The sequence below is a fragment of the Ictalurus furcatus genome, chromosome 12 (assembly GCF_023375685.1).
Source record: "Ictalurus furcatus strain D&B chromosome 12, Billie_1.0, whole genome shotgun sequence".
Classification (NCBI taxonomy): domain Eukaryota; kingdom Metazoa; phylum Chordata; class Actinopteri; order Siluriformes; family Ictaluridae; genus Ictalurus; species Ictalurus furcatus.
Genome location: NC_071266.1, coordinates 635,451 through 660,941, shown reverse-complemented (window position 1 = coordinate 660,941; position 25,491 = coordinate 635,451). Strand labels below are relative to the sequence as shown.

General features: G+C 38.8%; 1 protein-coding gene across 8 annotated transcripts in view; it reads right to left on the bottom strand.

The window, feature by feature from the left end:
- Positions 1-25,491, bottom strand: part of chd6 (chromodomain helicase DNA binding protein 6) — a 127,731-nt gene that overhangs the window by 56,723 nt on the left and 45,517 nt on the right. For all 8 annotated transcript variants that reach the window (XM_053637919.1, XM_053637914.1, XM_053637921.1 and 5 more), the window contains 8 exons: positions 22,241-22,325; positions 21,903-22,039; positions 21,552-21,673; positions 20,073-20,316; positions 16,230-16,406; positions 10,575-10,718; positions 5,992-6,247; positions 5,685-5,895 (listed from right to left, as the gene is read on the bottom strand). In XM_053637919.1, the coding sequence (XP_053493894.1) occupies positions 5,685-5,895; positions 5,992-6,247; positions 10,575-10,718; positions 16,230-16,406; positions 20,073-20,316; positions 21,552-21,673; positions 21,903-22,039; positions 22,241-22,325 (1,376 nt within the window). The remainder of the gene's footprint in view (positions 1-5,684; positions 5,896-5,991; positions 6,248-10,574; positions 10,719-16,229; positions 16,407-20,072; positions 20,317-21,551; positions 21,674-21,902; positions 22,040-22,240; positions 22,326-25,491) is intronic.

Below are 25,491 nucleotides of genomic sequence, written 5' to 3'. Positions count from 1 at the left end.
GATATGTTTTAAGCCTCTTTTTAAAAGTGGTAATAGAAGGTGCAAGGTGGATGTCCAGTGGCAACTGATTCCATAGAGGAAGGGCAGCAAATGAAAAAGCTCTATCCCCCTTTGTTTTTAACCGGGAACGAGGGACATGCAACAGAAACCTATCAGAAGATCTTAGACATCTGTTTGATGAATGTGGTTTAAGAAGATCCTCGAGATAGGAAGGAGCTCGATTATTAAGAGTTTTAAAATCAAACATCAGAACCTTAAACTGAATCTTAAAACGGACCGGGAGCCAGTGAAGCGATGCTAAAATTGGGGTGACACAATCAAACTTCTTTGCCCTGGTCAACAGCCTTGCAGCTGCATTCTGAACCATCTGAAGACGAGCCAGAGATGACTGAGGAAGACCCAAGTATAATGAATTACAGTAATCTAAGCGAGAAGTAATAAAAGCATGAATAACCTTCTCCAGATCTTGGAAAGACAAAAATGTTTTGAGTTTCGAAATAATCCGTAGTTGATAAAAACTAGTCTTAACAACCGAATTTAATTCATCAAGTTAAACTAAACTTCAAAACAAACCAAACATGGAGCAGGTTTGTCAAAAATCATATGTTGCCAAAGTAACTCAACAGGGTTTATAATTAGCTTAATTTGTGGAAGCAACATTGAAGGAAATTAGCCAGGCTTTTTTGAAATAAGCCTGACTTATCAAGTTAGTTCGCTTTTTGGAATACCACCAATGTGTATGCAGGAAGCCCTAGTGGCTCAAAAGGGAAATAGCAGGTAAACTAATCATGAGAAGCTCCCAAGCCACTAGCATAATCAACAGAAATTCTATGGTGTATGGTCAATTCCATAACAATGTGCAGACTATTAACACAGTTGAAATGTTAAGTAAAATAATTTAAAAGGCACATCTAAGAGATTTGGGATGATGAAGATAATGTTCATACTTTGTTTGAAGATTTGACTCTTTCCTGAGAGTGATGTGAGTGTCTTATCAGTTGATTTCATTTGCCCAGTGGAATTTTAGCTGATTGCTAAAATGCCCCACTTTTGGAGAGGACAATAAAAAATATGCGTTCACACTGCTCATGCCAGAATGTCTTTCCGAATATGGCAACAGGATGTCCAAGCCATCCAAGGTTTTCTAAATGCTTTGGGGAAGAGACTGTGCAAACGTAGCCTTAAAATCACTGTGTTTTGAGGAATTCATGTATATGAACAGAAAAGGCTCAGTTAACTTGTACAGGTAACTTGTGATGTACAGATGAGTTTCTTGAATATTGTCACCAAGTGGCCAAGTGGAACACATGATACATTTATTGTCTATAACAGCAAGCTTGCTTTTATTTCAGTATGCTTATTTATTTCTTATTTATTTATTAGGTAATCCACTCATAAAAGTGCCAAATAAAACATTTAAGTTTTACTCTACTTTGTGTAACATTATAACTACTTCACTGCCAGTGAAGTGCATCTTCTTAGACTTTTTGACATGGTCCATGTTGTCCACAAAAAGGCAGTACCACAAGCAGGCTATTGCCTTTTTAAACTGAAGTTTATCCCATATATGGATTTTACTATACAGTGGTGCTTGAAAGTTTGTGAACCCTTTAGAATTTTCTGTCTCTGCATAAATATGACTTACGTAATAAGATTTTCACACAAGTCCTCAAAGTAGACAAAGAGAACCCAATTAAACAAATGAGACAAAAATATTATGCTTGGTCATTTATTTATTGAGGAAAATGATCCAACATTAGATATCTGTGAGTGGCAAAAGTATGTGAACCTGTAGGATTAGCACTTAAAAAGGTGAAATTAGAGTCAGGTGTGAGCACCCTGTTTAAACAGGGCTATATCAAAGTCTGATCTTCACAACACGTTTGTGGAAGTGTACCATGGCACAAACAAATGAAATTTTTGAGGACCTCAGAAAAAGGAGTTGTCATCAGGATGGAAAAGTTTACAAAACCATCTCTGAAGAGTTTGTACGCCACCAATCCACAGTCAAACAGACTCTGCACAAATTGAGGAAATTCAAGACCATTGTTACCCCCCCCCCCCCCCCAGGAGTGGTCAACCAACAGAGATCACTCAAAGAGCAAGACGTGTAATAGTCCACAAGGTCACAAAGGAACCCAGGGTAACTTCTAAGCAACTAAAGGTCTCTCTCACATTGGCTAATGTTAATGTTCATGAGTCCACCATCAGGAGATCACTGAACAACAATGTTGTTGCATGTTGCATGTTGAAAGCATGGCAGGGCTGCAAGGAGAAAACCACTGCTCTCCAAAAAGAACATTGCTGCCAGTCTGCAGTTTACAAAAAATCACATGGACAAGCTAGACGGCTATTGGCAAAATGTTTGGTGGATGGTTGAGACCAAAATAGAATTTTTGGTTTAAATGAGAAGCGTTATGTTCGGAGAAAGGAAAATACTGCATTCACACAAAACTTTAAAGGCAAAGGTTCAAATACTTTTGCCAGTCAGAGATATGTAATATTGCATCATTTAAATAAATGACCAAGTATAATATTTTGTCTCATTTGTTTAAGTGGGTTCTCTTTGTCTACTTTTAAGACGTGTGTGAAAATCTGATGATGTTTTAGGTCATATTTATGCAGAGATATGGTTTTAAATGAAAACGGTTTCACAAACTTCCAAGCACCACTGCATGTAAATCAGTTAGGCTATGCGCAAGTAGAGCAAATTAAACTGTTCACGATTTATTAATGTCCACTGTATACAGCTGTGCATACAGATGTAATAAATGCCAATTTGCTTGTGCATACTGACGGTTTTTACACACAAAACATAGTTCTATGCCCACTTTGATAAACGAGACCCCAGGCGCCTCTTTTATAAACAATATGCACTCCCACGAAGAAACCAGGATTTATAAAGAAATTCTTGCCGGTAAATTGGCCGTATGATTTACAGAATCTTTGAGCCAAGTGTACAGCTATACACAACATTTTAAAGATAGTGGGAATTTATGGCACCCTATGGATATGTAGGGCATTACAGCTAAATGTGCAAATCAGTATCATCACATGTAACACTTAAATTCAATTAGGTAGCACCATAATCATCGCATACAGGCTACTTGGACATTAAAAGCATTAAAACCTAAATAGTAACCTGTATCTATGTTTTGATATTTATTGTTCCAAATAACTATTTGCAGGTTACAATTTGTTTAATCATTTTGTAAAATGAATGTGGGGATATAAGCATTTAGCCAAGACAGCATGAAGGCCTTGGGTGCAGTTGCCGTTCCAATTCACCCGCAAGGTGTTCGGTTGGGTTGAAGTCGGGGCTCTGTGCAGGCCACTAGAGGTCTTCCACTCCAAACATATGAAACAATATCTTCATGGACCTTGCTTTGTGCACCGGGTGATCTCATAGTAGAACAGGTTTGGGCCCCTAACTCCCAGTGAAGGGAAATTGAAATGTCACAGCATAAAAAGACATCATACACAGCTATGTGCTGTGTCAACAGTTTGAGGAAGGCCCACATATGGGTGTGATAGTCAGGTGTCCACAAACATTTGCCAACAGAAAAAATCTAAACAGAAAAAAATTACTGAAATCGAATGATTTCAAAATGATTCCATAGTTCTGCATTTTTAAGTGCTGTTTGCATATTTAAATAATAATAAAAAAATTATTTAAATCAATAAGTGGGAGAACTATGAGCAATTTAAAAATAGGAATCAAAGAAAACAAAATTACAATGTAAAAAAAATTAAACCAATGGATGAACAAGCAAATGATGCAGATGGGATCACATGCAAAAACGCAAGAGAATAATGGACGTTTCATTACCACACAATGGTGCAGAAGAACAGGTGTGGGAGAAGTCTTTCTCTCAGCATTGTGGGTAGTGAGAGGAATGTCTGTGGTGACAGTAGGTGGTTGGAGAGTACGTGTCTGTGCACTAAAAATTCTTCTTAAATATGTTTCATCATACCTTTTTTGAGCAAGACCTTTAACACAAGACCTAGGTTTGAAAACTGTACTTTAGCGGAGAGACTGCTTTTTTGGGCTGACTTCAGTAAGCAAAAACTACGTTATGGCCACGCCAATCTCAGCTGATTATGCCGTTTAAGCGTGCGTCACGGCTGCAAATGTGTCCCAGAGCCGTGTGTGTTAGTTGAGGACTGTCTGCTTGCGGTAAGCCGGCAGATCAGTGCCTCCAGTATAATGACTGCATCAAAGATGAACATGAATTAATTGAAAATTAAGGTTTATGAAACCTTGTACACATAATGCCTTAATCAAGTCCATCAAATAAGGTAGTCCTGTCCAACATGCCTCCATAAAAAAAAAAAAAAAAACAAACAAAAAAAAAAAAAAACAAGCTGCTAGGCACAATCCTGGAACTATATGGGAAGATAATGAGTCCAATTAAGATGATTCTGTTGTAGAAACTGCTGTAGAAACCCTGAAATTTAACAAGTAATGTTAGATGCAAAATGTTCTCGATTTTTGTCTGTCAGCCTAAACACTGAAGGTAAGAACTAGACAATTTTTACCAGTATGGAGTCTGTGAAATGTTTTATTTGCGGTGAACATGGACATGTTAAATAGACCTGTCCAACCAAGGAAGCTTGTGTGCAAAGCACAGAGCCAAACAAACCTGAAAACGGCAAAGAAGCTCAATCAACCTCTGCACCCCAGGCGATTACTGAGCATAATGACAATGACATGGGCGGCGTTGAACCGTGCACCCATGAGTCACCAGTGGCCATGAGCCATAGTAGCTGCAATGGAGCTTCCCACAACCGTGCCCAATGCCGTACCGATTAACAAGCTTGCAGCGCCTGCTGAGAAGCCACTGCAGGCCAGAGACTCAATGTGCACAACCAGCAAGAGGCAGGTGAGAAAAATTTGAAATCATGAAGAAAGATGAGGCCAAGAAAGCAGACGACAGAATCAAAGCAAACCAATGTGATGCAGAAAAACCCTTATGAAAGCAGACCGCTCCTGAACAATTTTTGCAGTGTGGCACGGCGCATTATCCAGCATGAAAAGGCCACTGCCGTTAGGGAATACCGTTGCCATGAAGGGGCGTACTTGGTCTGCAACAATGTTTAGGCATGAAAGCCAGGACCCAAGGTTTCCCATGAGAACATTGCCCAGAGCATCACACTGCCTCTGCCAGCTTGCCACTTTCCCGTCCTGGTGCCATCTCTTCCCCAGGTAAGCAATGCACACACACCCGGCTGTCCACATGATGTAAAAGAAAACGTGATTCATCAGACCAGGCCATCTTCTTCCATTCCTCCATGGTCCAGTTCTGATGCTCACATGCCCATTGTATGTGTTTTCGGTGGTGGACAGGGGTCAACATGGGCACTGTGACCAGTTTGCGGATATGCAGCTCCATACGCAGCAAGTAGCAATGCACTGTGTTCTGACACCTTTCTATCATAGCCAGCATTAACTTTTTCAGCAATTTGTGCTACAGTAGCTCTTCTGTGGGAATGGACCACATGGGCTAGCCTTCACTCCCCACATACATCAATGAGCCTAGGGTGCCCATGACTCTGTTATCAGTATGTGATATATATATATATATATAAAAAATTTCATGTAGAAAGTATAAGATCATTCATACTTTGTACATATTGCTACATGTTACATGCAGACAATTTGTAACTATTAAATATACACTCACCTTCTCTGAATGAGGTAGTCCTCTAGTATATCTAGGCACCGAACCATCTGGGAGAACACCAACACTTTATGTCCCCCAGCAATGAGTTTGGGCAGCAGCTTGTCAATAAGCACCAATTTACCAGCCGCCTGAATCATAGCCTGGAGCTGGAAATCTGGTGCATCAGGATTGTGGGTTTTCCTAAAGCTATCCAGAATCTTTTCTTCAGCACCTAAGAGAAACAGTACAGAGAACATAGAGGGTACATGTAAATTATATTGTTTATACAGGGGTGTGTGTGTGTGTGTGTGTGTGTGTGTGTGTATACCTGTGATGAGATATGGATGGTTGCAGCACTTGCGTAGCTCCATCATAGTGTTGATTAGGTTGGGCATATTGTGCTGGTTGGCTCCCTTTGCCAGAAAGGTAAAGTTTTTCTCCAAGATGGCCCGGTAATATTTCTTCTGGATATTAGTGAGTTCCACCTCAATGATGGTTTCTTCTTTGGGGGCCAAGTTCTTCTCCACATCATCCTTCAGCCGCCTCAACATCATGGGCTTCAAAATTGCTTGAAGCTTCTTAACCTGTTGGCATTCATGTGATTTATTGGACAAAAAATATTCACAACAGTTACTAGGGGATGTACATTTTAAATGAATTAGTTTTAAAAAAAAATCTAATAAATTAAAAATTTACTTTATTTGAAAAATTATATCTCAAGTATAAATAGGAGTAAGTAATTTTATTTAAGTTTGGTTTTAGTCTTAGGCTTTTGATGAAAATGCGTAATTTCTTTACCTTTCATTTAATTAGTATTAGTTTTGTCGATTATTAGATGGCAAAAAAACAGCAGAAACCTTGGTCAACTAAAACTGCAGTTTTAGTCTACAAAAACTAGAGGTTTTATTTGTTTTACTCAAATTAGTGCATTAAGTTATTTTTACGTGTCCAAAATGTAAACGTGTTAATTCCTCATATTTTGATTCCCCTTATTGGAGATCAGTTTACAAATGCATAATGCCATTGCTAAGTGCGTGTAGAATGGATTGTCTGCTTTCAGATTTGTGGCAACAGTTTGGGGAAGGCCAACATATGGGTTTGATGATCAGGTGTCCAGAAACTTTAGGCCATTGTTTCAGTTGTAGTTTAGGTTATGTTCTTGTGGTGAAGGCATACTAGAGTCAGAAAAAAAAGATTTATTAGGTGGCCTAACACTGTCTGAAAGCACAAACATCAGCAAGCTTGCAATCACAGTTTTTGTGCTCTCAAGTCCTTGCATATGGGAGTACAGGAAGCCGTATTAATAAAGTTGATACATTCTATCAAAGGACACATAAAACTGACATTTTGTAGTAATTTTCACAATTTAGATTAACAAAAAACAGATCAGTCACATGGAAAAATTAAGTACACCCCTATATTTACAGTGCATCTGGAAAGTATTTACAGCGCTTCACTTTTTCCGCATTTTGTTATGTTACAGCCTTATTCCAAAATGGATTAAGTTCATTATTTTCCTCAAAATTCTACAAACAATAACCCATAATGACAATGTGAAAGAAGTTTGTTTGAAATCTTTGCAAATTTATTAAAAATAAAAAACAAAAAAAGCACATGTACATAAGTATTCACAGCCTTTGCTCAATACATTGTTGAAGCACCTTTGGCACCAATTACAGCCTCAAGTCTTTTTGAGTATGATGCTATAAGCTTGGCACACCTATTTTTGGGCAGTTTCTCCCATTCTTCTTTGCAGGACCTCTCAAGCTCCATCAGGTTGGATGGGGAGCGTCGGTGCACAGCCATTTTCAGATCTCTCCAGAGATGTTTAATCGGGTTCAAGTCTGGGCTCTGGCTGGGCCACTCAGGGACGTTCACAGAGTTGTCCTGTAGCCGCTCCTTTGTAATCTTGCCTGTGTGCTTAGGGTCGTTGTCCTGTTGGAAGATGAACCTTCACCCCAGTCTGAGGTCCAGAGCACTCTGGAGCAGGTTTTCATCAAGGATGTCTCTGTACATTGCTGCATTCATCTTTCCCTCGATCCTGACTAGTCTCCCAGTTCCTGCCGCTGAAAAACATCCCCACAGCATGATGCTGCCACCACCATGCTTCACTGTAGGGATGGTATTGGCCAGGTGATGAGTGGTGCCTGATTTCCTCAGACATGACACTTGCCATTCAGGCCAAAGAGTTCAATCTTTGTTTCATCAGACCAGAGGATTTGGTTTCTCATGGTCTGAGAGTCCTTCAGGTGCCTTTTGGCAAACTCCAGGTGGGCTGTGGTTTCCATATGACCACTTGACCATACAGGCCTGATTGGTGGAGTGCTGCAGAGATGGTTATTCTTCTGGAAGGTTCTCCTCTCTCCACAGAGACATGCTGGAGCTCTGTCAGAGTGACTGCCGGGTTTTTTGGTCACCTCCCTGACTAAAGTCCTTCTCCCCCGATCGCTCAGTTTGGCCGGGCGGCCAGCTCTAGGAAGAGTCCTGGTGGTTCCAAACTTCTTCCATTTACGGATGATGGAGGCCACTGTGCTCATTGGGACCTTCAATGCTGCAGAAATGTTTCTGTACCCTTCCCCAGATCTGTGCCTCGATACAATCCTGTCTCGGCGGTCTACAGACAATTCCTTGGACTTCATGGTTTGGTTTGTGCTCTGACATGCATTGTTTGTAGAATTTTGAGGAAAATAATTAAATTTAATCCATTTTGGGATAAGGCTGTAACATAACAAAATGTGGAAAAAGTGAAGCGCTGTGAATACTTTCCAGATGCACTGTATCACACCTTCAAATACATAAAATTAGAATCAGGTGTTCAAGATTGGGTGCCACTGATTAGAACCTGCTTAAGGAGTGCAGGTGGAAACTGTCTTATTTATACCCCTCTCATATCTAGTGTCTGGTGTTCCCTTCGTTATTGAGGTGTGTGGTGACATCATGCCAAGAACTAAAGAGCTCAGTAAGGCCTTCAGAAAAAAGTTGTGGATACCTATTAGACTGGCAAGTGATTAAAAAGATCTCCAGATTATTTGAAATACATCATTCCACTGTAAGGAGAACAATTTACAAACGGTGCAGATTTCAAATGAATTCAGCCCAAGAGCCAACCGTCTGATGCAAAAAGAAGCCTCCAAGTACCCAAAATTTCATCACAGGATCTGCTAGTAAGGCTTGCAACTGTTGGTGTCAAAGTGCATGCTTCTACAATCAGAACGAGATTTGATCTGCATGTGAGGCGTGCCAGGAAAAAGCCTTTGTAAGACTACAGTTTGCCAGTGAGCATATACGCAAAGACCAGGCCTTTTGGAATAATGCGCTCTGGACAGACAAATAAAAGAGAAAGTTGTTTGGCCACAGTAACATCAGACATGTTTGGGACTGAACAAAGACAGCTTTTCAGGAAAAGCGCCTCATACCAACTGTGAAGCACGGTGGTGGAAATGTTATGGTTTGGAGTTGCTTCGCTGCCTCAGGGACTGGACAGGTTGCATTCATTGATTCAACTATGAATTTTGCATCATATCAAAGAGTGCTTGAAAATAATGTGAGGCCAACTGCCCAAAAGTTGAAGTTGAACCAAAAGTGGACCTTTCAACAGGATAATAATCATAAGCACACTAGCAGCTCCACCAAAGAATGGCTCAAAAAGAAGAAATGGAGGATTATGGAATGGCAGAGTCAAAGCCCAGATTTGAATCCCATTGAAATGTTGTGGGGGGATTTGAAACGGAAAAACCTCAAACATGTTGCAACTGAAAGAATGTTGCATGGAAGAGTGGTCAAAAATTCCAGCAAGCCTGGTGGACAATTATGCAAAACAAGAAGGTATTTCTGCTGAAGGGGGCAATACTAGCTTCTGAGGCCAAGGGTTTACTTACTTTTTCCACAGAAGAATATCACCTCTATTGATATTTCTGTTGCATAAAGGATTGAAAAAGCTAATTTTCCTTGTGGTTTTGTTCAAGTATATCAACTTTATTAATAGGCACCGTTTCAAAGATGATCAAATGTTTGCTTGTCCAAACATGTCAAAAAAGCCAACAATTTCCATGGGGTGTACTTATTTTTTCACATTAATGTATATTGGAGTGACTTGATATTTTATGATCAAAGCAATAAAATACTACTATAGCATTTTTATAGTTCACTGAGGTTTGTAGAATTTTTCCTATTCAGCTTGTTCAACCTGATTTTACTTCAGTGTCTATATGCAAGCTGGTGATATTCCATCCATCCATTCATTTTCTATACTGCTGGAGCTCCGGAGCCTATCCCAGGGAGCATGGGGCACAAGGCGGGGTACACCCTGGACAGGGTGCCAGTCCATCGCAGGGCACAATCACATACACATTCACACACCCATTCATACACTACGGACACTTTGGACATGCCAATCAGCCTACCATGCATGTCTTTGGACTATGGGAGGAAACCAGAGTACCCGGAGAAAACCCCTGCAGCACAGGGCGAGCATTCAAACTTCGCATGCACAGGGCAGCGGTGGGAAACCCCTAACCCTGGTGGTGTGAGGCGAATGTGCTAACCACTAAGCCACACCAACTAATGATATTCTTATTTAAAAATAATAAAACAATGGAAAGAATGAGCTGAAATTTCACATTTTCTTGGATGCCATGTACAGCTACTACAACCCAAAGCATGCTACAGCCTACCATTAAATATTCCTTGTGTATGATTATGCTATGTTTTGGGGCTTTTACATATTATAAAAACCATTCATCAGAACCTGCTGGTGCAGGTTCATACCTCTCTGTTTATATTAAACAATGCTCTTTGTACAAAAGTTCCTTGTGCAATCACACCCCCTTGTGGAGACTCTTCAGCCGGCTAACAGTGACCAAGTTAACATGCTACATGGTGTTGGACTATAGATTGAGGGAAAAACCCCACCTGCTCCTCTGTTTTTAGATCTCCGAACTCCTCAAGGAAAGTGCTCTCTGAGGGAAACTGCACTGGCTCCAGGAAGTTGAGCAGACTGAAGAGTTCCTCCACAGAGTTCTGTAGAGGTGTACCTGTAAGGAGTACTTTATGCTCCTGAAGAGAGGAGGGAAAAATAGGAGCAAGATGAGTCAGCATTCTAAGTGCCTTGACTTTTCAAAGGTGTCTAAATGCATCTGGGTTTTTCTCTATTCTGTACGTGTCACATAAAGATATGCATTAATTTCTGACTAGCATGACTACAAAAATGCAGATGTTTGGATTGCAAAGTATTTTTTTTTTAGCTTTAAATAAACAGAAACTCCCCCCTAAAATTACAATGAACCATGGTCATTATTTAGGGAAGTGATAGCAATAACTCCAGAATTATTGGCACCCTTGAAGAAAACAAGCAAACATAATTGTATAAATATTACACACAATTATTAACATTTTCAGCTCAACCAGAAAAAAAAGGCAAGAAACTACATACAATTTCTCCAAGAAAAAATATTTAAATTAAACTTTTAAATCAAAGCATATTCCCTTAAAGCATCCATGGCAAAATAATATAAATTTATCCAGCCCTGGGTTTTAATTGCTTTCAGTCTTCAGAAACTGCTGTTGCCTTTAACCATTTTTTTGTTCCCATGGGGTATTAATTAGTGATCTACCTTATGTCTTTTTTATTTTCTTATTCGAAAATGACTTAATGATAGGATTTGATGAACAGATAGTTAGTTAAAAAGTTAATTTAATAATTATAAGTGGTGTTTTCCCACTGCAACTTGTTCTACCTATCAGTGGTAAGGGACAGACATAATAAAGAGGAATAATGATGATAAAAATAAATTTAAAAAATCACAGCTAAAACTTTATCAGCTCAATATTTCACAATGTAGTCCCACTCCAGCAAACTCTGTGAAATAGCCATAGAATTATTTGAAAATCTCAGTGGATTAACAAACTACATATGATCACAGTGGCAATGTATGCTTATATTAACCTTAATGTGAAAATTTGCAGAGTATAAGGCTGCTGTTATCTGCATCAAAATATTGAAAAGAACTTCTCTTTTTCATATTTTTTCATGTTTCATATCCACATGCAGTTCCTGTGGATGCAGGGCATAATGAATTCAAGGGTAAGGACTTCAGCATTTGAATAGTGGCACCTCAAATATTTAACTGTAAGTTAATGGATATAAAAATTACATAAGCAGTCCATATGAACAAACTTGAAAATATAAAAAAGCTTTAAATGTTGTGCATGGAGTAGGAGTAGCATAGACTAATCGCGTAGTCAACCAAAACATTCACTAACTGCCACTGTGGGAAGCAGTCACTTTGTTGAGTATAATGAACAAACTAGTAAAACAAAACTAACTAAACATGCTAAAAGTGTTAAATGATATTACAATGTTTTGTTGTCTTTGATTTCAAAATGTTAAAACATAACAGCTAAGCATGTAAAGGTTAAAATGTTAATATATGTTATAAAGTTAAAATGCTAAAATTCTGCTATGCCATTGGTTGCTAGGGTGTTGCTACTTGGTTGACATGAGCAGTTAAGCATGTAAAGTTTAAAAGGCCAAACTCTATGTTAAATTGTTAACATATAAAAAGTTGCTAGCCTATTCAAGTTATCTAGGGTGTTGCTAGGTGGTTACTATGCTAACCCAATTGGTTGCTAGGTGGTTACTATCAAATTCCAATTTGTTGCTAGGGTTCTGCTAGGCCATTGCTTTGCTAACCATTTTGGTTGTTGAGTAGTTGTTATGCTATCCCAGATGGTTGCTAGGATGTTGCTAGGCAGCTGTTATATGGTTTCAATATGATCCCAGTTGGTTCCCAGTCGGAGCTAAGGAAAGTCAGCTGATTGCTAGGATGTTGCTAGGTGGCTTTTATGGGGTCTCATGTGGTTGCTATGGTGTTTATAGGAGGTTTCAATATGATCCCAGTTGTTTACAAGGTTGTAGCCAGTTGTGTGCTAAAAAAAAACTCAACTGGTTCCTAGGGTGTTGGTTGTTATGGGGTACCAGGTTGCTAGAAGGCTTCAATATGATCCTAGTTGGTTGCAAGGTTGTAGTGAACCTGTTGCTATGGAAACTCAGCTGGTTGCAAGGATGTAGTTAGCTGGCTGTTATGAGGTCCCAGGTGGTTGCTATGATGTTTACAGAAGATTTCAATATGATCCAAGTTGGTTGCAAGGTTGTAGCTTGTCAGTTGTTAAGAAAACTCAGCTGGTTGCTTGGGTGTTGCTAGGTGGCTGTTACGGGGTCCCAGGTGGTTGCTATGGTGTTTATAGTAGGTTTCAATATGATCTCAGGTGGTTGGTTGCAAGGTTGTAGCTAGGTGGGTGTTATGATGTTCCAGGTGGTTGCTATGGGGTTGCTAGCAGGTTGCTATGATAATCCAGTTTCTTTCTAGGGTGTTGTTAGATTCTCCATGTACTACATAATGATTGAGCTTCATGTGTTTGAATCCTGCTGGTTGTTTGCATGATCTAATGACTTAAACATAAAAGCACCCTGACCTCTTTGTCAAGCCAACATAATAATAACTAGATAACTATAACTAGTGAGCAAACTTTGATATTGGCTTGACAGAGCCAGCAAAACATGGTAAAAGTGTTAAATAATATTAAAATAATGTTTTGTTGTCATTGATTTCAAAATGTCAAAACATGTAACAGTTAACCGTGTTAAGGTTAAAAGGCTAAAAGTTTATAATATGTAAAGGTTAAATTGTTAAAAACATTTAAACCTATTTAAAGATCATAGTGTTAATATGCTAAAATGCTGCTATGCTATTGGTTGCTAGGGTGTTGCTATTTGGTTCTTATGAACAGTTAAGCAAGCTAAAAGGCAACATGGAAACTTAAAAAGCAAAAGGAAACTTGGCTGGCTGCTATGTGGTTGTTCTGGGGTCCCAGCTGGTTGCTAGGTGTTACTAGGAGGTTTCAGTATGATCCTACTTGGTTGCAAGGTTGTAGCTAAGCAGTTGCTAGGGAAACCTAGCTGGCTGCTATGTGGTTGTTATGGGGTCCCTGTGGTTGCACATGATCATATTGAAATGTCCTAAAAACACCATAGCAACCACCTGGGTCCCCATAATAGCGACCTAGCAACACCCTAGCAACCACCTGCCTTTCCCTGGCAAGTGACTAGCTACAACCTTGCAACTAACTGGGATTCACTAATGGCATGTTTCATTTGCATTACAATTGCTGCAACAATTGTGTGGATTGAGTGAGAATTGTTTGATTTATGGTTGCTTAAAAACACACGGATATTTGGTAAAAGCCAAAGCAGATGGCGCCAGACTGAATGAACGGGAATGGCACTCTTCACTTGCCCTATTGGCAAATAAGCATTCATACTGTAACTTGAAAAATATATATTTTTTGAAATTATTATATATTTAGAGGTTTTGGAAAGGACCTCAGTAATTTAAGGCTTGAATGGAGTTTCTAGGTGAAAGTATAAGGATTTTACAGTAAAATAATTTATTATAACAGAAAATTCAGACAATTTACTCTCAACACTAGAGCTTTCCCCCATTAAAATGAATGGGGGAAGAGATAGGGATGGATAGAAAGAGAAGCATGAGTTCAGTCTGTCTGTAATTGCATTATGGGTCCTGGTGTACCCTGGTTTGACCATGGTACACCATGGGTGTACCAAGGGTTTAAGGGTTGTTGTAGCCTGAGAAATGAATGAATTACAGAAGCTAAAATATATATATTTTTTGCTTTAACTACAAATAGTCAAGCATTCAAATATTTTTTGAAGTACTGAATGGTGCAAGCCCTTGAGTATAGAAGTAACCCAATATCTCTATACAAAAGGGTGCAAAAAATTCTGTCTGTACACTAAGTGAATGAAACACACCATGACTTGAATGACACATGAATGACTATTTCCATGACTGACTCTATTTTTTGGCTTTGTTGTTGTTGAGATCAGAGGCCTGAGGCCTGTTTCACAATGCTGGTTTCAGTGGCTACCCAGGTAAGTTTGTGTTTAATTTGAGCAAAATCTGGTTTTTGGGTCTCAACAAGGTGTATTGGTTTTTAGCAGGTTTCATCGCCATGGTAACTTACACTACACGGCTTACCTGCTCCAGAGCAGGTTTTATTCTGGGTAAGAGAACTCAAACCCAAATTAGACCAAACAGCTGCGAGCAAAGTGATATAAATCTGATGCATGGAAGTTAATCCTTTAGTGTTTGTGGCTCGACCGTTTGTGGGAATGGATACATGGATGGATGGATGTTGGGGTTATAAGTTTTCCATCTGTTTATTCTCACTGTGAGTCTATAAAAGTAAATGTATGCACTTACATAATCAGCAATTTTCCCAAGCTTGCAGCCGCAATGGTGTTGCTTTCTACGGCTAGTGTAGGTTTAAATTCCTCATATTTCTGCATAATAATTTCTTGCTCTTCAACCGGAAGTATACACACCTCCTTTTTTTTCCATGTTGAACATCATTGCCTGTTCCCTGCAAATGTCTGGCTTTTATGTGCATGTGCATGCTGAGAAACCTTGACTCAGAGTTAAAACCTGGGTTGACTGAGAAAGTTGATAACCAGCGTCATGAAACCTGTTAACCTTAATTAACCCGGGGTGGATTTGTTTGGTTTTTTCAACTCAAAACAGGCAACAGGCCTGTTTCACGAAGCAAGTTGAACGAACTCAGAGTTTCATGACACCTGTTATCAAAATTCGCAGTATGTGGAAATATGAAGAATTTATACCTACACTAACCACAAAAAGCAACACTGTTGCAGCTGCCAAAGCTCTTGAAAATTGCTGATTGTGTAAATGAGTAAGTTTATAGGCTCACAATGAGAATAAATGGATTGAAAAGTTATAACCAACATATTTCATGTAATTTCATTTAATGTTAATGTAATTTTTTAAATTAAATATTAATAATTATATATCTATTTGTGGAAATATGTAAGGAGAGGAATAATGCCACCGCATGAAAATGTGTACCACTTGTAAAGAATCACAAAACAATACATAACGTTTGCGGTGCAGTAAGAGTGTGGCTTCAGCCGGTCAGATTTTTAATGTGCAGTTCAAGAAGTCAGCATAGATAAACTATACCATCTGCTGAAAACCATTATCTTTTGTACAGACAGTCATCGGGAGAAGCCAGGGGATTGTGTCGGTCCCTAAAAGCTCTTTCGCGCCGAAGTGCCCTTTTTATTATTTGTGCACCGAGCTCCATAGGATTCTCCACAAACAGAAGCCATCGCTACAAACACTGAAGGGTTAACTTTGATGCGTCAAATTTATATCACTTTGCTCACAGTTAATTGGTCCAATTTGGGTTTGCGATTTCTTACTCAGAATAAAACCTGCTCCAGAGCAGGTTAGCCGTGTAGTGTAACCATGGTCTGTGAAACCAGAGTTTACTCAAACTAAACACAAACTTACCCGGGTAGCTACCAAAACCGGCTTCGTGAAAAAGGCCTCAGACACATCATAACTTTGAGATCAGACACAACAGAAAACAAACAGTATATCATTAACATTTCAAATAAATATTTAAAAACAGAGTTTATCTTGAACAGACTAATGGGGAAAAATAAGGGTAGGAGGCTTATAAACAGACCAAGTTCATGAGTTTGAGTCCTTCCAGCAGTTTACAGTTACGATTCTTCAGTCGATGGGCTTCGTCAATCACCACACAGCGCCAGTTAACCTTTTTCAGTTCAGGGCAGTCAGCCATGATCATCTCAAATGTGGTAATTATACCATGAAACTTAAACACGCCAGGCATTATGTTTCCCTGCAAAGAATTCAAAAGAGACAAAAAAAACCCAAACAAATAAATTTTCATTAATCCTTAGCACTTACCTCTACTTACCTCATTTACATCTACAGTCATGTGAAAAAATAAGTACATCCCATGGAAATTGCTGGTTTTTTGGACATATTTGGACAAGCAAACATTTGATCCTCTTTGAAACAGTGCCTATTAATAAAGTTGATATACTTGAACAAAACCACAAGGAAATTTATTTTTTTCACATTACTGTATCTGCAAGCTGCAAATTCAGCCACCCACATTGAGTGAACGGTGCAAGAATTACAGCACTTTCTATATGTGGTCTCCCCCTTGTTAAGGGACCAAAAGTAATTGGACAATCGGCTGGTCAGCTGTTCACTGGTCAAGTGGGACTTATTCCCTCATTATTTCACTTGCACGTAAACCGATAAAAGGTCTAGAGTTAATTTCAAGTATGTCTTTTTTTTTTTTTGAATTACTTGATAAATTCTTTTAAGTATGACATTGTCACAACTGTGGTAGATGACAGAAGAATACCTTCCCTGGTGAAGAAACCCCATACATAACATTTTGCCGGATGAAGAACACCCCTAGGGGGTTGGTGTTTTGTGTCAATGTCAACAATTAAGAGAAGGCTTCAACAGAGTAAAGAGTTTACCACAAGATGTAAACCATTAGTAAGCCTTAAATATAAGAATACCACATTAGAATTTGCCCAAAAAACCTGTGGGGGGGAACGACAAATTATATGGACAGATGAGACAATAAACTTGTTCCAGAGTGATGGCAAAAGAAGAGTATGGAGAAGGGAAGGGAACTGCTCATTATCCACATCATAACACCTCATCTTATGGTGTGGGGATGTATGACTGCCAATGGAACCGGTTCCCTTGTATTTACTGCTGATGTGACTGCTGCAGTATGAATTCTGAAGTGTATAGTGAGTGCTACGTTATCCGCTAACATTCGGCCAAATGCTTGAAAATTCATTGGATGGCGTGTCACACTGCAGATGGAGAATGACTTGAAATATACTACGAAAGGAATCCAAGACCTTTTTAAGTGGAAAAAGTAGAATGTTCTGTAATTGCCAAGTCAATCACCTGACCTAAATCCAGTTGCATTTCACATGCCATACTAAAGGCAAAAGAGAATGCAAAATGTCCCAAGAACAAGCAGAAACTGAAGACAACTGTAGAAAAGTTGATATGTTGGAAGCAGGAAAAATGGGCAAGAATAAGGGTCTGAGCTACTCTGACAAGGGCCAAATTGTGATGGCTAGATGGGTGGGTCAGAGCATCTCCAAAACAGCAGGTCTTGTGGGGTGTTCCTGATATGCAGTGGTTAGTATCTACAAAAAGTGGTCCAAGGAAGGACAACTGGTGAACCAACGCCAGGGTCATGGGTACCCAAGGTTCACTGATGAGCATGGGGAGTGAACCCTAGCCTGTCAGGTCTGATCCCACAGAAGAGCTACTGTAGCACAAATTGCTGAAAATGTTAATGCTCACTATAACAGAAAGGTGTCAGAAGATACAGTGCGTCGCAGCCTGCTGCATTTGAGACTGGATAGCCGCAAACCGGTCAGAGTGCTCATGCTGAAAGTGCCTACAATGGGCATGTGAGTATCAGAACTGGACCATGGAACGGTTGAAGAAGGTGGCCTGGTCTGATGAATCACATTTTCTTTTGCATTATGTGGATGGCCGTGTGTGTGTGTCGCTTACTTGGTGAAGAGATGGCACCAGGATGCATTTTGAGAAGGCGGCAAGCCGGCGAGTCAGTGTTATGCTCTGGGCAATGTTCTCCTGTGAAACACTGGGTCCAGGCATTCATGTGGATGTTACTTTGACATGTACCACCTACCTAAACACTGTTGCAGACCAAGTACACCCCTTCATGGCAACGGTATTCGCTAATGGCAGTGGCCTCTTTCAGGTTAATGTGCCCTGCCACACTGCAAAAATTGTTCAGGTTTGAGGAACATGACAAAGAGTTCAAGGTGTTGACTTGGCCTCCAAATTCCCCAGATCTGAATCCAATTGAGATTTGTGGGGTGTACTAGACAAACAAGTCAGATCTATGGAGGCCCCAACTTGCAACTGACAGGACTTAAAGGATCTGCTGCTAACATCTTGGTGCCATATACCACAGCACACCTTTAGAGGTCTTGTGGAGTCCATGCATCTATGGGACTGCTTTGGTGGCACAAGGGGCACCTAAACAAAATTTGTTTTCCTCAAGGCTGTTCTAGGCCAACTGATTTCACCCCTATATAATGCTACCTCTAGGTACAGTTATTCATAAACATGTTATTAGCTTCCACTGCTGACATGCTCTGTCTCTGAAGCTCCGTTTCACCAAAGTCGGATGACAAAACATTAGCTCAAAAACTTGTAATATGGGAAGGAACGTATGTAAAGGAAATTAGACATTGTTTGCTGAGTAACTTCCTCATACTTAATTCCAACAAGACAAATATTCTACTAGGGCTAAACACAGCTAGAAGTAAGCTGTGTGATTATGTAGTAACTCTGAATGGCCATTCTGTTACATTATGTGCAACAGTGAAAGACCTTGGTGTGATGACTGAAGCTCATGCACATAATATTACTAGGATAGCCTTTTTTCATAACAAAGCCATTTCTTAGCTAAGAAATATATTTAAATGATGCAGAAAAAAAACTAGCTCATGCTTTTGTTACCTCCAGGTTGGCCTATTGTATCACCTTGCCATCTGGATGCTCCATTTGGTGCATGAACAAGGTATAGTTAGTACAAAATGTCACAGCCAGCATCCTTGCTAGATCCTGAAAGTTTGATCATGTCACACACATCTTATTTACACAACATTGGCTCCCAGTAAAATTTGGCATTGATTATAAAATACTACGTATGACCTATAAAGCACTGAATGGTTTTGCCCCACAGTACCTGAGCAAAATTGTGTTCTATTATGATCCGCCATGCTTGTTTTGATCAAAAGGTGCAGGTTCTTTATAGTACCTGGAATAATAAAGACTATAGCAGAGGAATAGGGCTTTTTCCTACAAAGCCTCCCAGCTACTGAATAGACTTCGAATTGGTGTTCAGGACTCAGACACCAATTCTCAATATTTAAAAAAAAAAAAAAAAAAAACCTGCTCTCTTCTCCTCTCTCTCTGTTGAGCTATACATGTACTCCTTCTGTCTAATGTGATCTCTGTGTCTGATCCTGACACTTCTACTGCTGTGGTACCTCTTGCCCTCCAGACCTTCCAGATTCATCCAGACACTTCTTCTGTTTGAATCTTCTGAAATCGTGACCCTTTCTTCAGTGGATAATCTCAATTAGATACTGTAGACTTGAACATAAAGAACCACTGCTGTAATGTTAAAGATGATGTTCATACTGAACATTCTTTCAACACACAAAGTACTATTTGATTATGTTGTTCACAAGTGTGGAACAATAATGACTAATCCTATTATTGTGTGCCACACCGAAAAGGATGGATCCCTTTCGAGTCTGGTTCTTCTCAGGGAGTTCTTCCTTGCCACAATCAGCTCTGGCTTGCTCATTGGATCTGAATTGAAATCTCCATCTAGATTTCTGCAAAGCTGCATTGTGAAAATTTATATTGTTAAAAGCATTATACAAATAAAATTTAATTGAATTGAATATACCTGTTCATCTCTGTGATACATCTCGTACTGCAGGATCATCTGGCGGCTGATCTGGCTACCATGATAAACAATTACATTAATCTCCGTCCATGTGCGGAACTCTCTCTCCCAGTTTGTAATGGTTGAGAGAGGAGCGATGATTAGGAAGGGACCTCTCAAACCCATAAGGAAGATCTCATAGAGGAATGTTATGGACTGGATGGTTTTTCCAAGGCCCATTTCATCAGCTAGGATACAATTTTTCCTAGAGAGGAAGATGATGTTACATACATATTTTTTTTTAATTATTTCATAAATTTATTTTTGTGTATGAGTGTTAGTCACTGTTAAACAATCCATCAAAAATGGCTAGTATTCTTGATTGTCATGTCTATTCGAGAGTACAGTTGTTTTAACTTGTTTTTGAAGATATACACTCACTGAACACTTTATTAGGAATACCTGTAAACCTACTTATTCATACAATTATTTGATGAGCCAATTGTGCAATGCACAAAATCATGCAGATATGGGCCAGCAGCTTCAGGTAATGTCCACATCAACCATCTGAATGGGGGGTGTGGGGGTGTGTGTGTGTGTGGGTGGGGGGGGTGATCTCAGTGATTTTGACGGTGGCATGATTGTTGGTGCCAGAAGTGCTGGTTTGAGTATTTCCATAACTGCTGCTCTCCTGGGATTTTCATGCCTAGAGTTTACTCAGAATGGTGAAATAAAGAAAAAACATCCAGTGAGTGACAGTTCTCCAAACAGGAATGCCTTGTTGATGAGAGAGGTCAATGGAGAATGGCCAGACTGGTTTCAGCTGACAGAAAGGCTACAGCAACTCAGCTAATCACTCTCTATAATTGTGGTGAGCAGAAAAGCATTTCAGAATGCCCAACGCTTCAAACCTTGAGGGGGATGGGTTACAACAGCAGAAAACCACATCGGGTTACACCTCTGTCAGCCAACAACAGAAAGCTGAGGCTGCAGTGGGCACATGCTCACCACAACTGGACAGTTGAAGACTGGTAAAACGTAGCCTGGTCTGATGAATCTCGATTTCTGCTGAGCCACACAGATGGTAGGATAAGAATTTGGTGCCAACAACATGAATGCATTTATCCAATGTGCCTTGTGTCAGCACAATTTACCCAGCTTCTAATCAAATGGCTACTTATTGATAATGAATGTTTCCACTCAAAGGAATGCTTCCAACGTCTTGCAGAATCCATGCCATGAAGAACTGAGACTGTTTTGAGAGCAAAGGGACGCCCTACCCAGTATTAGTATAGTATTAGTATTCCTAATAAAGTGTTTGGTGAGTGTAGATAGCTCATTTTTTTTCTTTTGAACACCAATCTTGTCAAAATGCAGTGTCACACAGTGAAGCTGAAAACAAAGAAGAATTGGCATTGTATGTCAGTGTCAGTGGTAATTTGGCTCAAACAGTAGAAGCTTTAGAAGATTATGATTTTTGTGAAACCAGTGCATAATTACCTATTGTACCAATTGAAAAGAAGCCAATTCATGCCTTCTAGCTGGTATTCTCTGAGTTGGTTGCCATTTCTGTATTCACGAGAATGTTCAAGCTTTTGCCATTGCTCTGGTGAAGGCCTTTCCTACAGTGAGACAATGAGAGGAAGTATATCACTATTGAGAAATATTTTAGAGCATAGCATTATATATAATAAGTCATTGCATTACACGTAATGCTGTGCTAGTTACAAAAAATGCACTACCTTCAGATAAAATAAAAATGTAATATGTGAACACTGAACAAAAAGTGTGCCTTCATGATATATTCAGGAACGTAAATACAGTTCAGATGAATTCAATGCAAAATCTTACAACAGACGTGAGTTCTGGTATTTTCCTGAGCTCTTCAAACTCACGAATCTTCACAGGGTCTACATCCTCCTGCAGTTCCCAAGTGCTTTCCTCATAGGACAGAGAACACCACTTTACCAGGTAGTGTGTCACCTCCTGTTGATACACATGCAATGACTTCTAACAGCAGTATAAGACACAGATTGTATTCAAATTTTATTACTACTACACCCCCTGGCAAAAATTATGGAATCACCACACTTAGAGGATGCTCACCCGGCCTTTTTACTTCTTAACAAATAAACAAATCACAGATAAAACAATTTTTGTTCAATAGCTGAACATTCTGATACTCCCCTCTCCAGTTTCTGTGTCTGTAGTGATCGCAATCTCCAAAACCCGATCTACTTCAACATAGTCTGGATTAAAGAGGTCTTCATCCAGCTGAAGAAATTGAAACTGATATTAATGATACAGAGCACTATAAAAATACAATTACATTAAAAACACCACCTAAATAATTTAAAAATGCTATGGCTAACAATAAATGAAAACTTGCAGGCAAATACATACAGTCCACTCCAAAATTATTGGACCAGCAAGGCCTATTCTATTGTTTTCATTATACACTGAAGATTTGGGATCAATTTGGGATTGAGATCAAAAGTCAAATATGAAATGAAATCATTAGAATGTCAGCTTTCATTTCCTCATATTTACATCTACAAGCTTGTGAAAAAATAAGCACACCCCATGGAAATTGCTGGCCTTTAAAAAAATTTTTTTTTTTTTTTTTTTTTTTTACATATTTGGACACGCAAACATTTGATACTCTTTGAAACCGTGCCTATTAATAACGTTGATACACATAAAATCGACATTTTGTAGTAATTTTCACAAGTTAAATTAACAAAAAACAGTTCAGTCACATGGAAAAAGTAATGTATGCCCCTATATTTATCACACCTTCAAATCCATATAATTTGAATCAGGTGTTTGGGTGCCAGTGATTAGAACCTGCTTAGGGAGTGCAGGTGGAACCAGTCTTTTTTTTATACCTTTCTCATATCTAATAAAAAAATAAACTACAAAATAAACTACAAATGGCGCAGATTTCAAAGAACTACCAATTTGTCCAGAACTTGCCCAGCATTTTCATCCCAGAAAAAGACCGTCTGATGCAAAAAGACATTTCCAAGAACCCCAAAGTTTCATAACAGGAACTACTAGTAAGTCTTGCAACTGTTGGTGTCAAAGTGCATGCTTCTACAATCACAAGAGATTGCACAAATTTGACCTGCATGGGAGGTGTGCCAGGAGAAAGCCTTTGCAAGACTACGGTTTGTCAATGAGTATATACGCAAAGACCAGGCATTTTGGAATAATGTGCTCTGGATAGACGAATCAAAGCTGTTTGGCCACAGTAACAGCAGACATGTTTGGCGACCAAATACCAAAGACATCTTTTCAGGAGAAGCACCTCATGCCAACTGTGAAGGACGGTGGTGGAAATGTTATGGTTTAAGGTTGCTTTGCTGCCTCAGGGACTGGACAGCTTGCATTCATTAATTCAACAATGAATTCTGCATCACATCAAAGAGTGCTTGAAGATAATGTGAGGCCAACTATCCAAAAGTTGAGGTTGAATCGAAAGTGGACCTTTCAACACGATAAATGATCCTAAGCACACTAGCAAATCCACCAAGGAATGGCTCAAAAAGAAATGGAGGGTTATGGAATGTCAAAGCCCGGATTTGAAATGTTGAAACGGGATTTGAAACAGGCAGAACATACAAGAAAACCTTCAAACATCTTGGAATTGAAAGCATATTGCATGGAACAGTGGTCAAAAATTCCAGCAAGCCTGGTGGACAATTATGCAAAACATCTACAAGAAGTTATTTCTGCTAAAGGGAGTAATGCTAGGCCAAGGGTTTACTTTTTTGTTTTTCCCCAGAACAATATAACTTCTACTGATATTTCTGTTGAATAAATGATTGAAAGAGATCAAATGTTTGCATGTACAAATATGTCAAAAAAGGCAACAATTTCCATGGGGTGTACTTATTTTTTCACATGACTGTAGATGTGTTAAACCAGTTTTGTTTGAACCCACACATTTTTTCAAGTGATAAAAAAATATCGGAACACGTGACTGACAGGTGTTTCTTGTTACCCAGGCGTGTCCTGTTAGCGTGATTGTTTAAAAATGATTTGAGCTGAATGTCTACTCTTGGTTTGAGCCCTAGCTTTCGCCTGTGAAGACGGCATTTGTTTTTTTGTAAAGTATGTTTATTGATTTTCAAACTTTACAAACAGAACAACCCAAAACACGAGAAAAACAAATGTTATATTAAAAAAATGTAAAAATTAATTTAAAACATTGTTTCGCTCACCACTCCAATGGCTCGAGAAAAAAAAAAAGAGCGAGAGATCTCATAGTGATTGTTCAAACATTGCCTCAATATTCCTTACATGTTAATACCTCATTAAACCCTCTAGAAAGAATAGGGAATATACTTAAACCCATATATGTTAAAAATTTATTCCACCTTCTGTGAAATATGTCATCTTTACTATGAGAAGAACAAGTAATCTAGAGGTAAAATTTGACTATAACCCTGTGTCAAACAATTCTAGCAAGATTTAGTTATCATAAGTATTGGACCAATGGTTCCACATTTAGTGCCAATTTCACGTTTTGTTCTGTTATAGCACCACCAACTGGTCACAATCAGTAATTTTTTAGATCTATCCTCAGATTGAGCCCATACATAAGGATCACAAGTTCAGTGAAAATCTCTCATTCCGTTCAAGAGTTATAGCCATTTAAGTAAATGTGACCACCCCCATTTCAAACGTTTTGATGTTCCCTTGCAAGTGTAAATTAAAAATTCAACTTTTTAAAATAATAATTATTAATATAAATAGTCTGCAGAATTGTGCTGCAATAGTTTTATTTCAGTTGATCAGAAAACCTACGACTAGTTGGTAAAAAAATAGGTTTTTTAAATAATCTCAAATATTTAATGAACGATTTGATTGACAACAGTGTTCGTAGAGGCAAAGTTGTTCAAAATGAGGAGCCCTAACATGATATCCTAACATCGGATAGAATACAATTATTTACACACCATTTATACAGCCATTTTCATATATATATATATATATATATATATATATATATATATATATATATATATATATATATATATATATATAAAACTATTATAGCGCCACCAAGTGGCCAAAATCCGCAATTTTGTCAAGTGACCTCAGACTGCGGCTTTACATAAGCATACCAAGTTTGGTGAAAATGTCCGATTCTGTTTAAGAGTTATTACTATGTAACTAATGTGGCCAAGTCCACTTCCATAACTTTTGGCATGCCGTCGACAGGCAAAATTGAAAGTTCAATTTTTTAAATAATTATTTATAAATAGACTCCAGAGAATCATGTAGCACTTTTTTCATTGATATTGATTAAAAAACCTATGATTAGTTCACAAAAGAAGGTCTTTAACATTATCTAAAATATTTACCGAATGGTTTGATGGACCCAGATGGTTCTTGGGGCAAAGTTGTTTAGAATGAGAACAGGTGTCATTTG